Source organism: Acyrthosiphon pisum, chromosome A2, assembly GCF_005508785.2.
Source record: "Acyrthosiphon pisum isolate AL4f chromosome A2, pea_aphid_22Mar2018_4r6ur, whole genome shotgun sequence".
NCBI classification, from domain to species: domain Eukaryota; kingdom Metazoa; phylum Arthropoda; class Insecta; order Hemiptera; family Aphididae; genus Acyrthosiphon; species Acyrthosiphon pisum.
Window position 1 is genome coordinate 88525012 of NC_042495.1, and position 24278 is coordinate 88549289.

Here is a 24278-nt window from a genome sequence, read left to right on the forward strand (position 1 = left end):
AATAGTCGTATGTTGTTGTATAATACTTGTATGGTATTAAGATTGATAAACGATTTTTAGGTACCACTAAATAATTACATGTGTCCAATGCATTTATACGTTTTGATAATGAGGTCCATCCTGATCACGATAACGAATTATATTAAATATTAATTATTTTGTAAATAATTTGTTTTATTCGTAGCAATAAACTGTATACCTATCTACATTTGAATGTCTGTGATTTTAGACGGACGAGCTTGGAATAAGTGACAGTTTGACAATATTCACCAAAACGAAACTTACTCGTAGGCCGAACGTCATGTGGCTGACCGCCGCTTTGAGCAAGGTTTCCAACCACAATCTGAGACCCGAAGGGGTCGGAGCGTCGTAGATTTTTGTAGTTGTGGTAATAATATAATGAGATGTCCCGGAACAGAAGGATGAAACGACAGGTAACTGGTAATAATAATAATAAAAACTCATCACACAATATTTAGCTAGTCATTTGAATATATTAAGTTGGAGCCAAGAAAGCTAAATGGGCGTAAAACTCGGACTTTGAGAAATAGAACCTGCAGAGACAATAGTAATACATAATAAAATATAATAGTCAGACGACGAGAAAAAATAGAATATAAACAAATAGAATAATAATATAACATGATCCGAACGACTCCTCTGGACGGTTATCGGTCATTATCATGAATAATATTCATAGTAATAATAAATCAAGGTAAACGTATAATATGTTGTACCGGCCAGATACACAAAATGATTCTAATAATATTCACATACGTACATAATATAATTATATTAAAAAGGGATCAGACACCTGTAGGTATAGGTAATGGACTTGATATAAAAGCACTATGGTCAAATATTATAGAAATAGTTTACAGACAAAACATTTTCGGTTTTACGTGTTTAGGATAAGTTTCAAGATGAAAGCGTCATTATTCATATTATGTACGATCTTAACAGTTTTGCAGGTAATAATTTTAAAGTTTTTTACAATACATTTAAAATTTCAGTTTTCTATTTGTTCTAGACTTCTAGTATTTTGGTTATTTCATTTTTTTTTATTATAAAAATCACTGTTTTATATGTATCCAATCATCAGTATTATGATCCAAAAATACCAATTAAAACAAAAAAAAGACAGAATGACTGATTGAAATGTTTATTTATATATATATTAAATCTATATCAAGGTCATCCGATATTTTAATAAAAAAAAACAAAATTATAAGACAAGAGTATAGAGTATATATAGTTCAGTGTCTATAGAGTATAGACTGATTTTATAGTTTGCGAAGACATATTAATCTGTTTTCGTAACCATAGTCTCAATAAATATGATATTCTATAATTTTAAACGCTAACCTATACCTTGGACATAACCATGAAATGAGAGGCAGCAGTAGCCAGTAACATGCCTGTCGTCATTAAATATAACGCGTGCAAAAGTTGTAAGGAAGATACGTGTCTGAAACTTTTCACGCCTATAATGGACCTAAGGTTTATCGTGAAATAATTTCGTAGACTCCGCAAAGAGAAAATGATATGATTTGGTTTAAACATGATACTTTTTAGTTTTTATGATAATAATAATATTAACTTATTTATTTTGGGAGTGCCTACGCTCAATATTACAAAAATAGTGCCATAGTGCAAATATTGTCACTAAATTTAATTTTAAATATGTAAAACATTCATGGGGTTGACTGCGATATACAATTTATAAATTTAGTTTTGATTCGAAGGAATTTTAACAAATATTCAAGTTTATTTAATTATTTCAATTATTAAATATATTGATTTGACAGTAATGTTTAAACTAATATTATATTGTATTCATGTGTAATATCTATTACTGGCATGGGATCCGACAAACAGTTTTTATTTTTTTAAAACGATCACAATATTTGCTGATGTTATTATTTTTTGAGAAAGGCAGTAGGCACGACGTCGGATTTCGATGTTATATTTGACTAGTAACGAAACTTTGCTGACTAACACAGAATAGTTTTATATCCGGAACATGTAAACCCATTTCCGTACCCCTATCAATATAAGAGCCTCGTTGGTTGTCGGATTACTATTCACGGTTGAGAAATGCCAATCAACATCCGGATATCTTTGAGATTGTTTAGGAAGTTTCTAGACTCATAGAATATCCATACAAAATTCAGAGGGTACGGGCTAATTTAGATCCGTCTAGTTGTGGATATATATTTTTAAATCTAGTTTCTAAATTGGGGCTTGAAAATGTAATGACAACGTTTTACGCACGAAACAAAATGTTTAAAATGTGCGTTACCATTATTTAAACGGAAAACTAAAAAGGCATGTGATTCAATTACCCATAAAATTACTGACGAAAGGTTAAAAGAAAAATTAGAAACATCATTAAGCTACTTAAAACATGTTCAGCTGCTTAAAATAATATGAAAGTATGAAACCATAAAATAATTAAATCAACACAGACATACAGTACGTTTTATATTATTATTGAGTATAATAATATATTGTATACATTTTGTATTCGATATGGTTCTATTAAAATATTATATTTAATATTATTGTTCCCACAAAAGTCGATATTGTTCATCACATAACATCGAGCGGTCTCTATTTGCTTTATATTTGAAGTCCACTCAAATTAACAGTTTCACCGCTAGATGGCTCAGATGTTATTATTTTAAAGTTTAAGATTTAAGTTAAGATTTTTTTCGCAATGAAAATATGTATTTTATTCTTTACTTTCCAACATAAAATATAATAATTTTATTATATTATGCTAAATTACTTTCTTTGTGCACATATTTAAATTTTAAATACAATAAATTGTATTGTTCATAAATAGTTTTAATAACTTTTCTTTTCGTCACTCCCGCATAGAGGTGCACAACTTTCGTAAGACTTACCCCCATAATATTTTGAACAACTGACTTAATACGTATGTATTATGTATATTATATATCTTGTACTTTTCTTGAACTTTTAACACTTTTTCATAATTCAATAGAACAACAATGTTTACAGTTTAAGTGTAATATTAAATTTTTAAATCTGATTTGACACGTCGTTTCTCACAAAGTCGGTCAAACTATTACAGGTGGTAGGTACTTACTTGAAATGCTTTTCCTACAGTATTTTTATTATAATTAATAATTATATATCTTAGATGTATTTCGCAAACCGATGAAAGTAAATAAAATAATTATATTGTTTCTCTTAATAGGTTATAATATGAACTTTAGTTTTATGCCGTTGTGTTGACAAAATCTGCGAAATTTGTTTATTTTCTTTGTTTACACACATACAATAGTCTAAAATAATAGTAGGTACATCATGTCAGTATGCTTCTCAAACTTGTTCCGCTCAGAATCGTTTTTTTTACCTATACAATGGTCAATGATATTATATCATTGAATTCAAGTCTAATACAATCCATTATACAATGACCACCTTGTAATCTACTGTAAAGCAGAGCGACATCCACTTACCTGCTTTTTTTAACATAAAGTCGATAAATTCTAAAGTGAGATAAACTTCTTCGATGTAATTGTAATAAATGCATTATTATTAAATAACTGGCCATTCAAATATATATTATATGGTTTTTTTTCATAAACACTTAAGAAAATAATTAAAATAATATAATAAATATATTCAAATATTTCACGACTCACTAGATGTCCGGGTCTCCCAGTTTGAGAAACACTGGTGTATAGAATACAAGTAAACAGTTTATTATTAAACCCAACATAAAATAATAATATGTTAAAGTGACTAGTTACTGGAGTGACTGGATAAGTCACGTGAATAATATTTTTATATTTCCCGTATTATTACGTATAATGTGTGGGTATCTACTGCGTCGATTGCGTCTGTTACCATGGTAAAACACGTACCGTCAACTCGACTGTTTCATAATAATTGATATAATATTTTTGAGGTGTTTAAAACGCATTGTACATTTTACAATAATAAAGTGGGGTTTAAGAGTTAGTTGTTGTTATACACAATCATTGTTGTTGTGGGAAAATTGAAATGGCGTACCGGACAAAAATTTGCAACGAAGGCGGAATCTTCAATGCATCTAGACCTTCCGAATACAGCGCAGAAACTAGGAAATATTTGAATGGTATGATATAGCACGAAGTATTTTAATAAACTGTTTACAATAATTATCAAATGATAAGCAATATCTCGAGATCACGTATACCTATAGGTAGAAACAAGTACATTATTAATGCATTATTCATCTTAAAATAGTATTTGTTTGAGATAAACAAGAAAGACGTACTATTGGCAATAATTTAATCTGGCTATATTATATACCTAACTGTAAATTATGTCACATTTGAATTTTGTTCACTATTATAAAAACATTGAAGCATAATAATATTATATACGAAAATGGAAATATCCCGCGTGAAGAATAAGTTTGAAGAAACAATTTATTACTTATACACAAGACCGGATTAATGGGTGGCCAGGGAAGGGGGGATGTGGACCCGAGCCCACAACGGATATCGAACAAAAGTGGGCCCCCGGCGGGTAGTACAGTTCTTATAATACATAAATAATGGATATAATATTATTATTATTTGGCCCCAGGCCCAAAATTATCTTAATCCGAACTTGCTTGTACATTATTATATTATATTTTTGTTTCGCTGACTCGGTGGGTTTGTTACAGGCATCTGTAGGGTCTTAAAACTTCAAATGTATTATTATTAAAATCAATTTAATATTATTAGAATAGTATAGGGAAGAAAAAAAACTTTAGCATTCAAAATAAATTTACTGTTTAGTTACAGATAGAAACATTCTGCAGGTGCTAAACATTGTTTGCGTTCTTACACATTTTATTTAGTGTATTAATCTCATTATTTGTTATGGTCAGCTATAATATACACAGATAAAACATTTTACCTTTGGAAATATTCCAAAGAATCATTTGGTTTTGAGTCTTGAGAAATGTTTTCCTATTGTGAAAGGTCTGTTTGGGCAAGATGAGGGGAAAATACACATTCTTGTGTAAAATAAACCTTTAACCTAAAATAGTTATTTCACCCTAGAAATATTTGTTTAGTTGTTTGCCTATGTACATACTGTGGATATGTAGAGAACAAAAGTTCATTAGACCGGAAAGGGCCGTTCCCACTAAAATCAAAACGAGTACCATAGGGTAACTATTTCCTATGCTACTCTAATTTTTGTATAATAAATAAAATATTATGTTTTGATCATCTAATGTTAATGATATTTGTATAATATTTCATATTGTTTAAACTTTCAAGTAAAATCGTTTGTGCTGTGTGTAGATTATAATATTAGAAATTATTTCATTTACCTATAAATTATTGATTTTAATAATAATATAAAAAAAACAATATGCATTATGTACTGGACCAAAAGATTTTAAGAAAAAAATATCTATTACGATTTACGAGTAAACAAAATATTTTATAATATAAAAGGCAGTGGTAATACACTTATTTTACAAGACGTATACGATAGTTTCTAATTTTATACTTTATATTATTATTTATTATTACCTATATTATAAGATTTTAAGATTGAAATTCTAAATAAGGTAAAAATTGTACCTATATTCTGCTTAACTTGTTTTCCTTTAAAAAAAAATACATTCGATTAGTTTAGGGTACCATTGACGATTGACTGATATAATATTATATTCAATAACATAAATATTATACAAAGGATTTCGATAAGAACAGTGCAAACAATTTACTGTAAGTCTATAATTGGGATTAGAAATTTCGTCACGTAGAAAGATTTTGTTCAGACAAAGATTACAAAATAATAGAAACGTTTTATGTGTGATGCCTACTACACGTCTTAATAACATCTACAATAAATTGTATTTTAAATTTAGACTTGGTACTGCTTTGTACATGTATACCTATTACCTAGGTATATTGTAACAGAACACGATTAAAGATATACCTATATATCTTTAATCGTTATACAGAATAATAAAACATATGAGATACAAAGTACCTAGGTAATTATAAAATAATATAGGTATAACATATTAAAATATAAAAAGCCGTCAAGTAGGTAACCGCTCTGCTGTACAGCTGTAGGTGTGAGGTACCTGGTAATTGAGTATTATATAGGTCACAGAAATGGGTGTGTTAAATTTGTTTTCAACAATATAAAATAATTTATAATCTATACGTTCAAAAGATTTTAAACGAAGACGCTCAAAATTTTCGGAAACCAAGGTTTGAACCGAACAATTTATCTATTAATACATTTTAACAAATGTTTGAATTTTTTCTTTGAAATTCAAGGTTATTTTGAAAAGCACTAGGGATTTTTTACTTTTGATCTCCTCAAAGTACAAACTATAGATCCAATTTTCTACCAGAAATCACACTCATAAAGTCAAAAATCGCAACATTTATTTTACTGTGAATAGTGTTAAAAATAATATAATTAGAAAGCTCTCATAATTGTAAAATCAATACATTCATCGCTCTGATTAGAATCTAAAATTATATACACACAGTGTTTATTTTAAAATACGATGTCAAATAATATATTTAAAAAAAACAGACATTTTGTTAAAATACTTGAAACATTTAATTAAACTTATATAAAGCATTGTACTATAAATCCTAAATCGAATAAAAAGCCTCTAAAATGGCCATCTAAAAAATTAGTCAAAGTACTCAGTCCTCAATCCTCATACGTTACGCCCAGGCCCAGTTAATTGTGAATATATAATATTATATACCTACCTTCAGCGAATAGAACAATGTCTTCTTTACTGACATTCGAAGTCTATGATACAAAGGTGATTCAATAATCTTTTTATTGTTGTTTGAATTATTGACTACCAGGTCGTCTGTAGAAAAACGGTGCAAACAATGATGTATCGATATTACTTAAATAATTTCTGGGCACCTAATATGGGGTTTTGACAAACCTATAGATAGGAGTTATCGTTTTTCTCGAATTCGCCAGAACAAATTAGTTTTTTTTTTATCAAATTTTAGGACTGAGAACATCGGATTATAATATCTGATATTATGTTCGGTCGGTTTCACAAAACCGCGCAGATTTTCGGTGTACACGATAATAATAATAACGGTAACAGCGGTATCCGATTGAAATTTTCCCGTTTTTCGCAGAGCTGATCAAGGAGAGCCGCTTAACGACGTTACAGCGGAAGTCTCTGCAGGGTTGGTTAAGATCCGGTGGGGATTCGCCGTCAACAACATCGGTCCGTCCCGTTTCCGGAACGTCTGCAGCTCCCATCAAACGGTACCGGTCGACCAGACCGCGGATGCTCAAGGACATCGTCGAGTCTGGCGCCTACGAACCGGAAGCTTACAAACCTAGCACGACACAAAGTAAACGGAAAACATAAAAATTTATATATATTATATATAAATACAAAATAATATATAGATGTACGAATAAAATATTACGCCACAATATGTATGGTAACTTGTTTAGTTATTAGAGGGTTTTGGGCTTTTGCACAACGGTTATTTGTTGTATAGTGACTATATAAATGCAGTTACCTTACAAATTTAAATTGTAGTTGCGTGATAGTCACTATGACATACAAGCGCTAGTGCTTGAATCTCCAGCTGTTTAATTTAACTTTAATACTAATAATTACAGAGCTTCATATCGATAGACACTTTTCAAGTATGGGAATTGGGAATCATGGGTCGATGGGGAACCATACTTTCTATAGCCGTGGTTATTATCTATTAAAATATAAAATATCTAATGATAATAATATAACCGTAAAACATGAACCAGTTTAAAGGTTTATGATTATGGTTGCAAATTACAATGGGATAAAATAGTTTATCGGAATACAAGACATCCGATAATGCATAAACTAAAGTTTCAGTTACAACGTTATTATAGTAGGTATTATAGTACAATTCAACCGAACGTTATTTTTACCGGAGTGTTTAACCGGCGTTGTGCAAAAATTCTGTACTTAATGGCACGGTTACGGTTATTGGTACAAAGTAGTTTTGCAAAATGTCGTGTACAATATAATGATGTTTGATTATGAGTTTTGGGGATATTTTCTCTCAATCTTTTGGTTACACTGATGCTGTTATTATTATTAATCCTCTGTGTCATATAATTTATTTCACAATTTGATGTCGCGTACCTAATGGAAGGAACAGGTTAGGTGCCAATAACTATCAAAAACTAATTCATATGATGCTAATAACTTTATGAGTTATCCGTTTTGCTCTACTCTTGTAGGTACTATGTATTCAAATTAATGTGCTTTAGTTTAGTTGAATAATTAATATTAATGTAAATAATATTGCTAGAAAATTACAACGGGGAAAAAGAAAAATTGCAGAGTATTATGGCTTACGGTAGAGTGACTAAATTGGATCCGGTTGCTGTAGTCAAAGTTCCCAATATCCAAAAAACCTCCAATGAATGTACCGATGAAGAACTCATTAACTCAGGTAAAATAGTTGAATAATTTACAGTTCGTTAAATATAACAAACAAAACAAGTATTTGATATGGGTAATCAAAATACAACCATGGTAAATAGATATTGAAAATGTTAAAACTATCAATGCATACGTTTATACATACCTAATACATATTTTTTCAAAATAATCATAAATATTAATAAGTATATTGATCGTAGAAATGGTAATTGTATAGTAATAATATTATTGTCTAAAGTGTTTCCACAAAAATAAAAATTATATTTATGGTCTCATATTGTGCCTAAACTTTGGAATTACGATTGCGTATACCTACTAACTCTGATTACTATATCGAAATATACATAACTAAAATAAGGAGGTATTTGAATTAGTTTAAAATTGAGTTTGCATGTTTATGTACTCTAAAAATACGAAAACCATTTACAAAGTTTTTTATGATGATTAATATTTATTGTTTTAATACCTATAAAAAAAACAAATATCGAGTTAAAGATAAATAATAACTGTCATAGCAGATGTATTATTAGGTTTCTTTATTGAGATTAAGTGTTTTAAAAGCTACGTGTTTGAAATCAGTTATTATTTTTCTGTACATTTTTACATTCGTATTGGTAATACTAAAATATTAAAATGCATTATATCAAAATACATGCATGAAAAATATTAATGTGTATCTGAATAAATTGGGTCTGGGAACAATAAAACACAAAAAAACAATTTTTGATATACCTATAGTGTTAATTTAAAAACAAGTTAAATAATTTGCTTTTTAAAATACATTTTTTTTATTAATATTATCTAAGTTGTACTATTTTCAAAGATAATTAAAAATAGTTTAAAAAAAAAAATATTATTAATAAATTTACAAATTAGATGTACGATCGTCGAGATATCAAATTAAAAATTAAATTAAATAGTTTTTTTTTTTTTTAAAGAACCATTATTAATTTCATTAATAGAACATATAATTTTTAAAACCTCCGTGACATAATAATTGCATACGCATATTTTATACACCAACTACCTACTATAGTATAACCCAGCTACCCATGTTAAATAAACGCAACATTGGACCTTAAAATAATTTACATAGAAAGAGATTACCCCACAGAATTGGATTATAAATTTGTCTCATAATTTCAATATTCTAATATACCTACTGAGTTCGTCTGTATAAAAATGAAAATTCGTTGGCCACTATATATTGCTATTGAGCTACACTACACAAAATACATTACATTTTTTTTTCCATGAAAACCAATGGTAAGGTATTCTAGTAGTATTTCGTATACACAGATTTTATTATTATATACCTACGATACAACAATAATTATTGGCATACACTTTAATTTAGTAAAGTTTTATTTAAAATGTATGAATATTATAATATCTCAAAACCGCCCTAAATAACGAGTTCAAAAATGTACAGAATTTTAAAAAAATCATAATGTAAAAAAATTTTACTGGTGGACGACGAGGACAGCCTTCTCTAATGCTAAATATACTTTTCAAAAATAAAAATAGTATACAGAGCTTGAAAATTAGGGCCCAGCTCACATATTAAATGTAACTAACTATATTGCCCGAAAGATCGGTGCTGTGTTTATCTATACACTTAATACTAATCAAAAAAATCGATGCATTGTTAGTTGTTTACAACTGACCTTTTTATAACTCGACTTAGTCGTGCCCAGTTTACAAACGCTTTTCAAAACTCAAAGCGTATGAATATTTTCAATATTCAATTGTGTACGTTGTCGCTGTAATGCCAGGTATATACCAGGGTTTGTTTCGTGCTTTATCACAAACAAGGTCAAACGAATGAAAAAGAAAATGATTTTCAAATGTAACATTACACTCCTGTTAGTTCTATGAAATGATTATGAGATAAGATGTTACACAAGTAAAGATCATTAATTTAAACAGGACTTTTAATTGGTATCAATTAATAATTGTATGATAGTATTTTTTTTTTAATGTTCTTAAACGTCATATATAACAATTTCTTAGAATGATTTTAAACAATGTTTTGAGAATGCCGGGACGCAGAGTTCTTGTGCTATCTTAGTACGTAAAATAAATAAATAAATTATAAAATATATGCATATTATCATTATTACACATAATAAATAATATACCTTACACATATTTTGCTGAATACCGAATGTGGTATTCATGAGATGAAAATTATACACATGTTTACATGGGTATAAAAATAAATCGTTGGGATGCAAAAAATAAATGCACACGTGGTTGCATCCCATAAATTACTTGAGTGGAAACGAACCCCAAACAAATGTGACAACTGTATCAGTATGAAAATGTTACTTTAATAAACAGAAAATCATATTTAATCAAGGGAAATATCCGTGGTGAACCGCTGTAATGAAATAGTCAGATTTAATGCAATGAATTGCAGGTACTTACTTTTAAAGAAATATTGATTTTTAGATTTAAATTAAATGTATAAGCATTTCGATAATCTAAAAAACAGTGAAAAAACAGTTAAAAAAAAAATATAGCATATAGCATATTAGGGATCAAAATTTCCAAAAAAAAAAATGTTTTCCCGTTATTTTCGGAAAAATTGAGAAAAATTGGTTTCATTTAAAATTTCCGGAAAAAAAAGTTTTTGACGAAAAAAACTTAAAAATTGAATGAAAAAAATGGTTTTTTTTTTCTAAAGAACTAAAAAAGTAATGTATAGTGGAAACAATCTTATAAATAATGATAGTTGATAATTATATTACATACATATTATAGATACCATATCTAACTTAAAGTCTGTAATGGATAAATCTAGAGGATTCTATACTTGATTTATAAATAACTAGCTGATCCCGTGCACTTCATTGCCCGTTAAATGTACCAACTCTATATGACTCGAACTTTGTACAATTCGTTATTTAATATTTGGTGTATGGTGTTCAAAATGTATCTTAACTTTTCCGTTTCCCGGTATAAAAATTCTGATATCCTACGGTAGATCGCAGACCCCGTGCTGTTTGTACGTAGGTGTATGATTTAACTCTAAAGTATCAAAGTTATACTAAGTTTGTCGTATTCCACCTATGGTGGGTTAATATAATCAATCAATACAAAATCCTAACCTAACATAACTACTAATATCAGATAAATAAAAAAAAAACCAAATTTAACCATTCCTAAATTAGTCTGTCTTCTTCCCAGAGGTTTAATCTTCACACAAACATTCATACCAAGCTGAACCCCATGCACTCCGTTGTCCGTAGAAAATTGCAACTTAAAAAAGTTATGACTGTTCAATTGTTTTTGGGTGTAATTTGCTGCAATGTTTAATAATTTGATTTGGTGCTAGCTTGTACCTGATCTGCCCAAATAACCAATGGAAACCAATAATAAATAAATACTAATTTCTACTGTAAACTGTAACCAATGTCAACTAATTAAAAAATAAATAAAAATATAATTTCCAACTTCCATCGTGAACCTCAAGATCCCTGTTTGAGCACCTCTTTAAAATTCAAATTTAGACAAATCCTTTCTTAGTGCCCCATGAAATTATTATAAAAATCTATCCTCGAAATTTCAAGTCGATAACTCAAATAGGTTCGGATCTGCATTGATTATTGGTAAAGTACACTTTCCTTTATATATATAGATTATAATTTGTAATATTAAGTATTAACTATTAAAGTACTAACTATCAAGTATTTACTAATTAGTTTTTTCTTATTATTTATTAATATTATTTTATATTTAAATATATTATATTTAATATATTTTATTACCAACTCACTAAGTTTGAAAATATAAAAACTATCAAAAGGTTACTAGTCATCACTCACCACTCACCAGTCACTGTAATATATAATTTATAAACCTATCAGCCAGTTACTATAACACCTTATTAGTTATTAGTTATTTAAAATATGAATAGACAATCAGTATATAATTTTTAACATTTAAAAATATAGGTGATTTATTTTCGGGGAAATACACTCTCCCACATAAATACCAATTTGATATGGAACTACGTTATTTTTAGAACAAATATTGAAATATCCGTATTAATATTTTTAAATTTTAATACAATAATACATTGATATCCGTATTGGCAAATGTGAAATGACAATGGCAGGTTTCCTTATATATTTTTTTAAATGGTTTTTTTTTCACATAGATTATTTTAATTTTTAAGCGCAAATAAAATTTTTAATTTTCCGAAAACTTCGGTTTTTTTCGGAAATGTATTACTTCAATATTTTCCAATTTTTCCACGTTTTCCGAGGCTCTGAGAAAAAAACCGTTTTTTCCGAAATTTTCCGGCATTTTGATCCCTAATATAAATCATTTGTATACAATTTTTTGATTATTGTAAATTATAATTCGATTTTTCCATTAATATTATTATATAATTGAGTATTTTTCTTTAATTTGATTTCTCTTATGCATTCAGAAAATCGATTAGAGTAGCTTATTAAAATCTAGCACAATCTATTAATATCTTATTCAGTAAAATTATTGATAACTGATATAGGTAATATTATTTACTATACTACTGTACACTACCGTGTCACTAGTTACTCTCGACGTACACTAATGACTGACTACAGGCCTAAAGTTTGTTCAATAAATCACGATAATTTGATTTCAGAAACTACCTACTTTAAAACGTGTACAGTGTTTGCTTTTAATTTTAACAGTAGATGTTCAATTCCAACTAACTTCCACGTGACCATTTTTGCCCTGCGGTCACCTATAGCTGCGCGTATCGTTCGAATAAAAGCTTAAATGATTTGTGTCTGTGCAGTGTGTATGTTTTCGACGCGATTTTATTTCATTTGAGTTTTGAATTTTGTATGATTTTGTAATTAAATATTTTGAAATAGTTTTTGACGAATAAATGTTGTTTTTTCCATCATGCTCGCAGGTCACTACTATCATACAAAATTAATTAAAACACAATTTTATCTGGCATTTTATAACTGAGAAATAAGGAAAAAAACGGTGAAAACAATTTATCAAACAATTAATCAGCTGCATTTTTTAATATGATTCAGTTAAATTAAAAGTTTATTAATGGTTTTTGAAATTCATCCTATTAAATCCAGTCTTCCGCGATATTGATACCTACATATTTTCAAGGAATATAAGTGAAAGTGTTGACAGTTTATGTTCAAAAAATATTGTAGGTATAGTGATAATAAATTTAAATTTTTACTTCAACATAATATTATATTATGTAAATTATGAACTTCACTTTTGTTTATTATAAAGTTTCTTATAATCCAGAAAAATTTTTTATCAATCGAATTTCTTTCTAAGCTAAGTTATTTAACATTTCATCTCTGCATTTAAATTACCTATTTATACTACAATACAATATAAAATAAGTAATTCACTTATACGTTATACTAGCTGTCCTGCCCAACGTTGTCCGTGCCAAAGACTTGTTTTTTTTTTAAGATTTGTATTTAAATTGTTTGTATGCCATATTTCTACCAAGTATTATAATAGTAGGAATTGTACCGATGGCAACCATTTAAATAAAAAAAATTAATTTTGGTTTTTCATGAACTGAAAAAGAAATGAACATGTGAGTCGGAAATATGCTTAAAAATATTCTTCCCGATATACTCTGTCGGTAAAAAAACCGCTGACTTCCTATCGATTGAGTGGTCCTCGAGATGATCATTGGCGTCAAAGATTCTCAATTTAACCTTTAAGTATATAGATTCTATATTACCGTGATAATGATATTACAATATCGCAAATATTGCTGGACGAGAGTAAATATTCTAATTTTTATAAGAATTATAGATATTATACTCTATATTAATTTCTACTATAAACATACATATACAATTTAGACGTCTTTGATCCATTGGCTTTATTCATCTTGTTGATATAATACAAGACAACGTGTTAAAGAATTTATTTGAAAGGGTAATTTACTTAAATTTATTTTCCTTCTTTTTGGAACAGAAATATTGTCTTTAACAATATAAATTTTATTTTATTCTATTTTATACACGAAATGTACTGAGGATAATTCGTTTCAGTTATGCATTTACCAATATTGTTTAATAATGACGGTTATATTGTGATAGGATCTATAAAATAATACATTATTATTAAATTATTGCATATTATCCAAAAGGCCGAAATAAATTTTCATTGTGCATATTATAATGTATTATGACTAATGATCAGTAATCCGCTTAAACGATATAGAATGAATTTCGATTATAAAATATTGTGTTTGATTTCAATAAAGTGTATTAGGTATATATTGAAAAATTACGTATTATAAAAACTTAATCGGTGTATTGTTTATCATTATTTAACTCGAAAACGCACCATTTTCCAACCATTTACTACATACATGAGTACATCATATTATACTCAACATCACGAACGCAATGATAAGTATAATTTATTGGAATAAAATAAAAACGACAATAAATGGAAAATCAATTCATCACAATATGTGTGTTGTCGATATTTAATTTGAGTTCTTAATTAGTCAAATAAATAGTGATAAATAGACATTTTCGTAAAATAATTATTCTGGCATAGTTTCGTTTTAAAACTGTGCTGATTTTTAAACGTCAATTTTTATAACGTAGTATAATAGTGTTATCACTATTGTAAAAAAATCGAAAAATGACCCATTCAAAAGTATCAAATAGATTACATTTCAATCGGTGGTATTAGGTCTACTTAGAACTTTTGGAGAACTGATTCTATTCAAAAGCAGTGTCCTAGGAAAAAGATTTAAAAAAAAAAGAATCTCTGTAAGAGTAAGACCAACACAAAACGTATAAAATGTATTAAATATATTATACTAGCTCAACCGTTATCTCCGGATTTCGTTGAAAGGTTACGAAGGGTTATCGACCAAAGAGTAAAAGAATAACCTGCGCACGGTGATTTTTTTAGATTTTTCATTTTTAAATTTTTAATGTTAGCCCATACTAGATTCTGATCGTGAGTACTAGCACAATATTTTTATAAACGACGTTCTGTGCACATAAATAAATAAATGTCGAATTCGATTTATGATTTATAAACGTTTGAAGTTTATACATTAGTGGATTGAAGTAGCAAAGGCCAAAGAATATTATTCTCCGAAATATTGTTGCGCATCACTATAAATATTATCTCATAACTTCAAATGCGTATGAATAATATTAACATATCCCTAATAATATTCGATATTGTAACGAAGTTGGGAAATCTGTTCTAATTAGATAATGAAGTGAGAGTTTTCACTTTTTAGAGCGCTATGAGTTATATTTTAACCGTAACATGGGAACTTCAGGAAAGATATATCAGATATCAAATTCCAGTTGATATGACGTTTTATTATTGCACGATAAAAATATATAACAATCTTATAGTTACAGATTAAATATAGTAGATCGAAAGACTTACGAATAGTATGGTCATCCGGAGTTTTTTAGTGGCAGGCTTTTGTACTTGTTCCAAACTAACTAATTAACGAACTTAACATGCCAACAATTATAGTATGTATAATGTATATAGTATGTGTCCCCGGATAACTATATTATATATATAACGTGCTTTCTTCCTATCATTATCACTATTTATGTTGATAGGTACTTATAGATTACAGTATATTATGTAACAGTGTCACACATATGTGATCCGTTACGATATATTCATTTATGCACCAATATTTTGAATAAAAACATTCCACGCTACACATAATATGAAATTTAAAAAAAATTTCGCGGGAAGAAAAGTAATACTTAGAACTTACGCCACTCAATATTTTGCACTTCAGGGAAAATAATATATGAGTCATAAATAGTATGTTTTTGGGTTTTTAACATAAATTGAAAAATATCGAAAATAACAAAACATAATATTTTGATTGTATTTAATTTGTTATTTGTATCTCCGAACGCTTTCTGGTATCTAGGATTATAATCCATAATTTTTTAAATGCCTATAATATAATATCTTCTATTAAGCAAATAATCATAAAAAAAGCTATATAAGGCTACTATAAGGGTGTCGGTACCAGTATTTCCAATTTTCGAAATTTCTATGCTATTTGAATATTATGTTTTATATTTTAGTTATTGCCTTAATTATAATACTTTTCCACTAATCTACAGCTCGATACTTATTTAGACGGAGTCTATACGGTGTATTATATCAACGAAAATTACTTCACGGGAAAAACTCTCACGCCCTGTAGAATTGTCGGATTTTGTTAATTTTTTTTTTATCTGAAAGATGAGAAGGTTTTACAGGTCAGATCAAAGCTCGATTTTTTTATTTTACTTTGAATAGTAGTAAAAAAAATACGTTTTAAAAAGGACAAATATTATGCATTTTTCAAATGCATATTCCAGTTTCTATAATTATAATTTTCAAAATCGGGCTTTGATCCGACCTACAAAATGCTCTGTACTTTAAGATAAAAAAAAAATTAAGGAAATCCGACAGTTCTACTGGTCGCGAGAGTTTTTCCTGTAAGACATGTTTTTGTGCCAAAAAACGCACCGGCACCGACACCCTTAATTTTATTTGTTAATTATATTTTATAAATTTGGTAAAAATTCTTAATAAGTATATAAGTATAATAATATAGGTAGTAGGTAACTATGATAACGAAAATCTTTCGAAAAATCGGTCAGAAACAAAATCTTGTATCCAGTCCATTAGCATATTATTTATGTTAAAAGTATGATACTACGACACGTCTTATATTACAATTTACAACTGATGAGATTATATAATGTTTAAAAAACGTAACATTATACGACGCCTATGATAAAATTTAGGAGAAAACTGAATACAAAATATGAAAATAATAAAATAGTACGATTCCCATAACGTCTGAAATACCCAAGGCCGAAATCGAATTTTATATTTAAACCCTTCACACACATACCTACATCATAAACGGTCGATGATTCGACGACCAAATACGGTGGCATATTCGATTGGCGTATTTTTTTTCACTGCTAAGACACGGTGGCGAAGATATCAATTTATCGTTGACGACGATCTGTAACGCGATAATTGGCCTTTTTGATTAATGTCTATGTTATATCGACATATGTGTGAGACGATGTTTTTCTGTCGAGTGCGATCTAGAACATTACCACCCAGGAGTCGGACAGCCCTCGTATTCCGATTTGATTGTGCAGCCAAATAAATGTTGAGAACTTTTTGAATTAAATCAGCACTTTTTTCACTTTGATATTTATATTCCTTCAGATAAAAACTTTACAGTTTTTTTTACTCAGAAACATATAATCTAACCTTTTTTTTTTAAAAAATCAGTAATTGTTCGTAAGTTATTATTTTTCACTTACTTTAAACGATTATTTCTGTTTAAAACGTCAAACTTTCTTAATGGATTAACAACTTTTTAAAATTAAAAATACCAAAGTAGGAGCTTATGAACCGATTTATTTAAGAAGAATTAAATAAAAGGACATGGTAAATATATAGGTAAAGTTACTCCCAAAATACAAATCATTTCCGTCGTGTGCGGTACAGTATCCAATTAGAATTATAGTTTAATATATATTATATATTATATATAAATACTATAAGGAATTATTTTAATCTAATGCATATCACAACTTGAAACTTGTTACTCTTTTTACAATCATGCGTTAAAACTGTTTGTTATTTAGCCCTTATAAATCATAAACTTTTGAAACTTATACGTCATAGAAAAAGATAAGTTTTGAAAAAAAATATTGGTGATATTGTTTTTGTAGGTATCATGAGTTTCATATTATATTGACTCATTCATGCCATGATAACGAATATAAAAATGGATATTGTAATAATTTAGAGTGTAAATACGCATTTAAAGATATGTGCATGGATAGAATTACGTTAAGGCGTTAGTCGAGCCTTTTAACTGATAAGCATTTTAACAATCACTGTGGGTAAATGGCTTATAGTTGGTTGTAATGGCACGTGAAATTATCGTAAAAATCTAACAAAAAGTATGTATGGCTAGTGGTGATTGTGACGTCGCTGAACTGAGGCCACGGGGAAAGCCGGCCCGGGAAATTGGACTGTTTACCACGAGCGATGCATACTACCTAGAATTAAGTATTGGTTATATAGCATGATCTTCCTATATTTTTTGAAATAATAATAAATTCATTCAAATGTTCAGAATTTTTAACTATATACTTGTTTACTTTACTTACTAACATTTTTTACTGTAAATTGTTAATCAGACGACTCTTTTAAAAATGGTGTTTTATCTAAACCGAAATTTACACTTACCTATATCGTGTTTTAATTTATTATTATTTCCCTACGTGTTCAAAGGGTAATATCCGTCCATGTTAATTGGTTTGGACATTTGAATATTCCGGGTATAATGATTCAAATATTGTAGTACTTACTTACTAAACATTAATCTATTAACTTTTTATAGTTTGTAAAAGTTGTCAGAGTATATTTTAATATGATAGATCCAATATTATTTATTATATTTTATATTATTTTTTAACCATTTTCAAGGATTATTATCCTCATCTACTTAAATATCAATAACTCAGAAACTACTCGTTCGAATTTTGATTTTGATACTTCAAAATTTAAAAAAAAAATGATCAGCTTAAAAATTAACAGTAAAACGGTCGGTTCTAGTTTGAAAAATAGAAATTTGTATCGCCTTTCTTCAAATGGCATAAAAATCGAAGAAATTTCGAATTGTAATAAAATTATTATTAAAAGAAGAAATGGGAGAAAGCATGTTCAGTGCGTACTATGGAATAATGAGAAAAGAGTGTTTTGTTTAACGTTAAACTATAATAATAATAACAATATTAAACCATATACGGAACACAGGACGCAATACGAGAGAGTGCAGCTATTACGGTATCGTTCGGATGGAATAGCTATGTAATTCGGCTATGACAGTGAATGTGTATATAGATGTTGAATATATAGATGATGAAGTTATTGGGTGATCGATGATTAATGCCAACTAAATTTTATCTAGTAGATGACGGGCAAATATACACTAAATAACGGCATAACGCGGTCTACATTAAGTAAATAACTGTCCAGGTTAGAGGAGATTTATACGAACTTGTGATAATAGGTACATACGCTCTCCGCGAAAGACTTAAATCGATTTGTTTTCGTCTTCTTTTGTACGAGTGGAAAGTATACCTTAGCTTATAAGTCACTAGTCGATATTATAATATATTGTCAAATACACCTAAAGGTCATATTACGTATATAGAGTATAATATTCATGTGAAATCGTTTTCGTTCAACACAACAGTTTCTGAAAATAAAATATAAATCATAAACTTTAAAAAATATACAACAACTCGCCAGGGATGCGTCAAAAACACTGAAACCTGAACGCGTGCGATATCGGTTTGCATATACAATATACCTATAATATATAAATCTAACTATGTCTGCCATTCGATATAATACTAAAATTGTATTGTGCTTTGCGCGTATCACGATTCGCGAACACAAGCGTGGCTTATTATTAGGTGTGGGTGGTGGCTGGTGGGTGAATAGTATATACTTGTGCAGCATAATATAATATTATTTAGGCAACCGTTGCACCTATATAATATTATAATAGAAATTGTGTATATGTTAATCGATATAATAATAACATTGTATAATGTATTGTGCTTTGTGCGTATCACAATTCACGAACACAAGTCACCGCGTGTTGCTTATTACTATGAGTGTGGGTAGTGGGTGAATTGAATACTTGTGCAGCATAATATTATATTTAGGTAGCCGTTGCATCTATATACGATATAATATAATATATGTATATATTATGCCTGATTCGATTGTCGTTTTTGCCTGCAGACGTGTGTCGTTCGTTTTCGATTTAAAACTATTTATGTGTTTTCAATTTTTTTTTTGCACTTTAAAAATCTTATATAAGTATACCTAACCTTTATATGCGTGTGTCGTATATACTACACACGTTCAGTGTGTATAGGACGTCATTAGTAAAATATGTATTATACTGTTCGATGCCGGAGCGTATATAGTAATAAATTTCATACGATTTCGGACGTGTTTCAATTACCACCGTTTCCCGATATCATGAAACTATTAATATTAAATTAATGCATCGGAGATGATTTCAACGTCTGTCCTTATCAATTATAACCGTTAACGGCTTACAAAAAAAAAAAAAAAAACCATAAATAATCAACTATTTCAAATACTAAATACATTGTTACGATATTCACTCAATCGATGACAATCGAGGATCGATGAGGCGCGTCATCAAAATATGCACATGGATGTAAAAGTTTCGAAAAATATTTCTATGACTGATTCCAACCGTGGGCAACGAAATAATAATAATGTGGATTTAGAGACTTGGAATTAAAAATAACAAAAACAATTACGGCAAATTGGATAGAAGAAATTGTTTAAGTTTGATATATATTTTTTTATTTTTGAATAGGTAATGCATGACATGTATAAATATCAAGTTAAATTTATTACATTTTAAAAACTTTTATCATATAGCTGTGACACGCTCGTACGAATGAATGTTTTTTTTTAATTTTTACTATACACCAAGCATCCCAAACATGTCTCTTAGGGGAGACCTTTAATGAATTTAAAAACGTATTAATTAGATTATTATAATATAGTGTGTTGTATATATGCTGCGAGTATTCGTATAGACTAAACATAAAGGGATATAGGTGTACGCACAGGAGGTAATCAGACACCCCCGGACCTTACACCCTAGGCCCTAATTATTAAATAAAAACCCTAGTGTATTGGTTAATTTTTGATCTGTAATAATTTTTTTATCTAAAGTATTCAGTTTTCAAAGCTTAACTTAAAATAGGTTCTGTAAATATAAAAACCTAATATCAAAAGGGACCGGATGTGTTGGAGTCTATAGTTTAGCTTACCTATACTTATTTTTATTTGGATTGAGTTTTTGATAAAATTTCACTGTAGAATTCGTTAGAATTATAAATAAATTGCCTGATGGCTTTCAAAGATCTTCTGAGAACTAATTAGTTTTAGAATTAATTCTTAATGTGTCCCCCTGAAACTAAAATTTGCGCCTACGTAAAAGTAGTACATCTTAATTATAATGTTTTACGCACTAGTTTAAATAATAACATGTTCACTCGATTTTAACAAAGGTAAAAAAAATTATCTGGTAAAATAAATATCAGTAAAATTGACTTTTGCTCCTACAATATTTACCGTGGTATTTTGCGCCAATTTTACTACTCATAATTTGTGCCACCAATAGGTACATTTATGTGCATATATAAATATATAGCATGTATTTTGCGCCACATCTAAAAATTAATTTTCGTAATTGGCCCCATTACAGAAATGGAATATTTAAATAAAGTAAATTAAATATTGAAATTATTTTATTGACAATGAAATTATTCTATTATTACTTATTGCTAACTGAAATTTTACTAATTTAATATACATAAAGTACGTATATACTATTATGTATACTATGTATTATATATTTATTATACTTTAAGTACATTTTAATATTTTCTAGAAATGTACCTAACTATTAAAATCAACTCTATTGATCAATGATTAAAAATATAACAAGTATATTAATCTGTTAAAAAAAAATTGTTAAGGTATTTTAAAATGGCGCAAATTTGTAGGTACAAGATGGCCCGGATTACCTAATGTCCTTTTATTTAGTTTTAAGTGGCGCAAATTACCAAAATACATTAATTTAGATGTGGCACAAGTTACATAAATAATTTTTTTTTGGTTTGTTTATGGCGCAAATTGCATACGCATTATATTTACCCGGTTGGACTACTTGTGACTATGCGGCGATCAGCTATTTAATATAACCTCCGGAAATCTGAAATCTAATTTGCTCCACACGGAATCGAGTTTACTAGCTTTGTAACCCAGCATCGTCCTTGTGCAGTTTTTTACGCGGCAAATCCTATAACATAGTATATTATACGTTATATATACGCGTATTTCTGCAGTTTTAGTGAACCTTAGTTCGCGAAAAACTCGGAGTCAGTGTTCATATTAACTTTGTGAAATATATATCGACCTATATGGGCAACCGCGATTCGTGCATTGAATTTAGCACTTGGTAAATATTTTCTAACGCGGTTTAAACTACTTATACTCTCTAAACTATTCTGATATCTCTAAAAAAAATGTCTGAGATTTTTATCAAAATCAATCTAGTAGTTTTCGAGTGTACATAAGCGGCATAACATACATTTGTTTTTAAGATCTACAGTTTCTTAAATCGAGGCCGTGTAACCATACCATGCATAATCGTACCCGATTTGCCAAGTAACCGATGACAACCATTTATAAATAAAAATTTTCAATTTCCGACACTTTTGCGGTGCAAAGCACCGTTTTCAGAGATGGGACGACACAAAGCGTGTACTGAAAAATAATTCCTTCACCGTACAACATCAATAATAAATAATAATCATATCTGACAGTTTTACACACTATTATGCGTTTTATATTATGTGCTTAAATAAGTTCTAATACTCGCGAACGCAAATATTATTTCACGTTTTTACTCTGCATATATTTACGGTCACGATAATTTCATACAGTCCTCTTGATAAAAATGAATTTATTGAATCTTGAGATTATAATACTATAATTATTATTGTTTATTGTAGGTACACTTTTCCGATATTTATTTAATATAATACAATAAATAATAGTTAATAATAATATTAATACAATTTGAAAACATATTATATTTTTCCAGTGATATTAGAAATTGAAGATCGCGAAAAGTTTCTATCAGACATGGAAGCTTTGGGCCAAGGGTCCAAGTACAGTGCCTCCATAATCCATGAGATTTGCGATCGGATAAAAAAATTGGAAGCGTTTGTCAGTAAAAATGCCTGTAAACACAGGCTGGCAGATGTGAAGGGCATGGCCGATAAATATCGAATGCCGCTGGGATTACCGAAAACACTACCGGGATCGGTATCGATCATTTGAATGATGTATTTATAGTTTGGTATGAGAATGAAAGGGAAAATATTTAAAACAAATTGTATCGTATAATTCAATTGATTTTCCAGCATCAAGTATGGAAACCAACTGTACGACGTACGTTATCCAACTATATCATGATACGTCCGTAGAAATTTAAAATTTAAATATAAATTGAAAAAGCGCACAAAAATGTAAATCTATTTCGTTGCGTTCATTTTAACATGTATGTAAATTTTGAACTGAAGTAAACATATGCGTATACAATATACATGTACATTAATATATATATATATATATAAGTCCTAAACAGTAGTGCCGCAATTACAATTTTGAGGCCTCGGTTCAAAAATATTTTAGAGGCTCTTTTTTTTTTACTGTAGCATTGGCGGAAATAGGGAGAAGCTTAGCCACCAAATATCCCATAAGTCCCCCCCCCCCCAAAAAAAAAATATAAAGTATATAAAGTAATTTTGGTTGTGTAGTAACCCTTGGCACAATTGATGTGTACAATTTAAGCCCCCCCCTGACATTTTAATGGATTTCCACTTATGTACTGCAGACAGTGGAAGCAGTATACAGGCATTTTGAGAGTTTATGTATTCAACAAAAGTGTCCTACCCACTTGTCATTTTTCTTTGGTAATTGCAACTTATGTAATAAAAAAATGTCTAATTGCACTTGACTATAATATTAAAATAATATATCATTATAATATTATTATTATATTTTAAACATTTAATTAAAAAATAGTAAATACTAATAACAAAATAAATTAACTTATTATAGGTACATTTATTATATTTAAAAT

General features: G+C 28.8%; 1 protein-coding gene across 2 annotated transcripts; it reads left to right on the forward strand.

The window, feature by feature from the left end:
• The first annotated feature begins 3839 nt into the window (after positions 1-3839).
• Positions 3840-23751, forward strand: LOC100573228 (UPF0193 protein EVG1 homolog). 2 transcript variants are annotated; one of them, XM_003241561.4, is made up of 5 exons: positions 3840-4132; positions 7158-7379; positions 8337-8480; positions 23235-23492; positions 23557-23751. In XM_003241561.4, exons 1-4 carry the CDS (start codon positions 4039-4041, stop codon positions 23471-23473), a joined length of 699 nt encoding a protein of 232 aa, XP_003241609.1. In that variant the 5' UTR covers positions 3840-4038; the 3' UTR covers positions 23474-23492; positions 23557-23751. The 2 variants fall into 2 exon arrangements, with proteins under 2 accessions (XP_003241609.1, XP_016656458.1); XM_016800969.2 differs by having other exon boundaries at positions 23235-23751.
• The last annotated feature ends 527 nt before the right edge of the window (positions 23752-24278 follow it).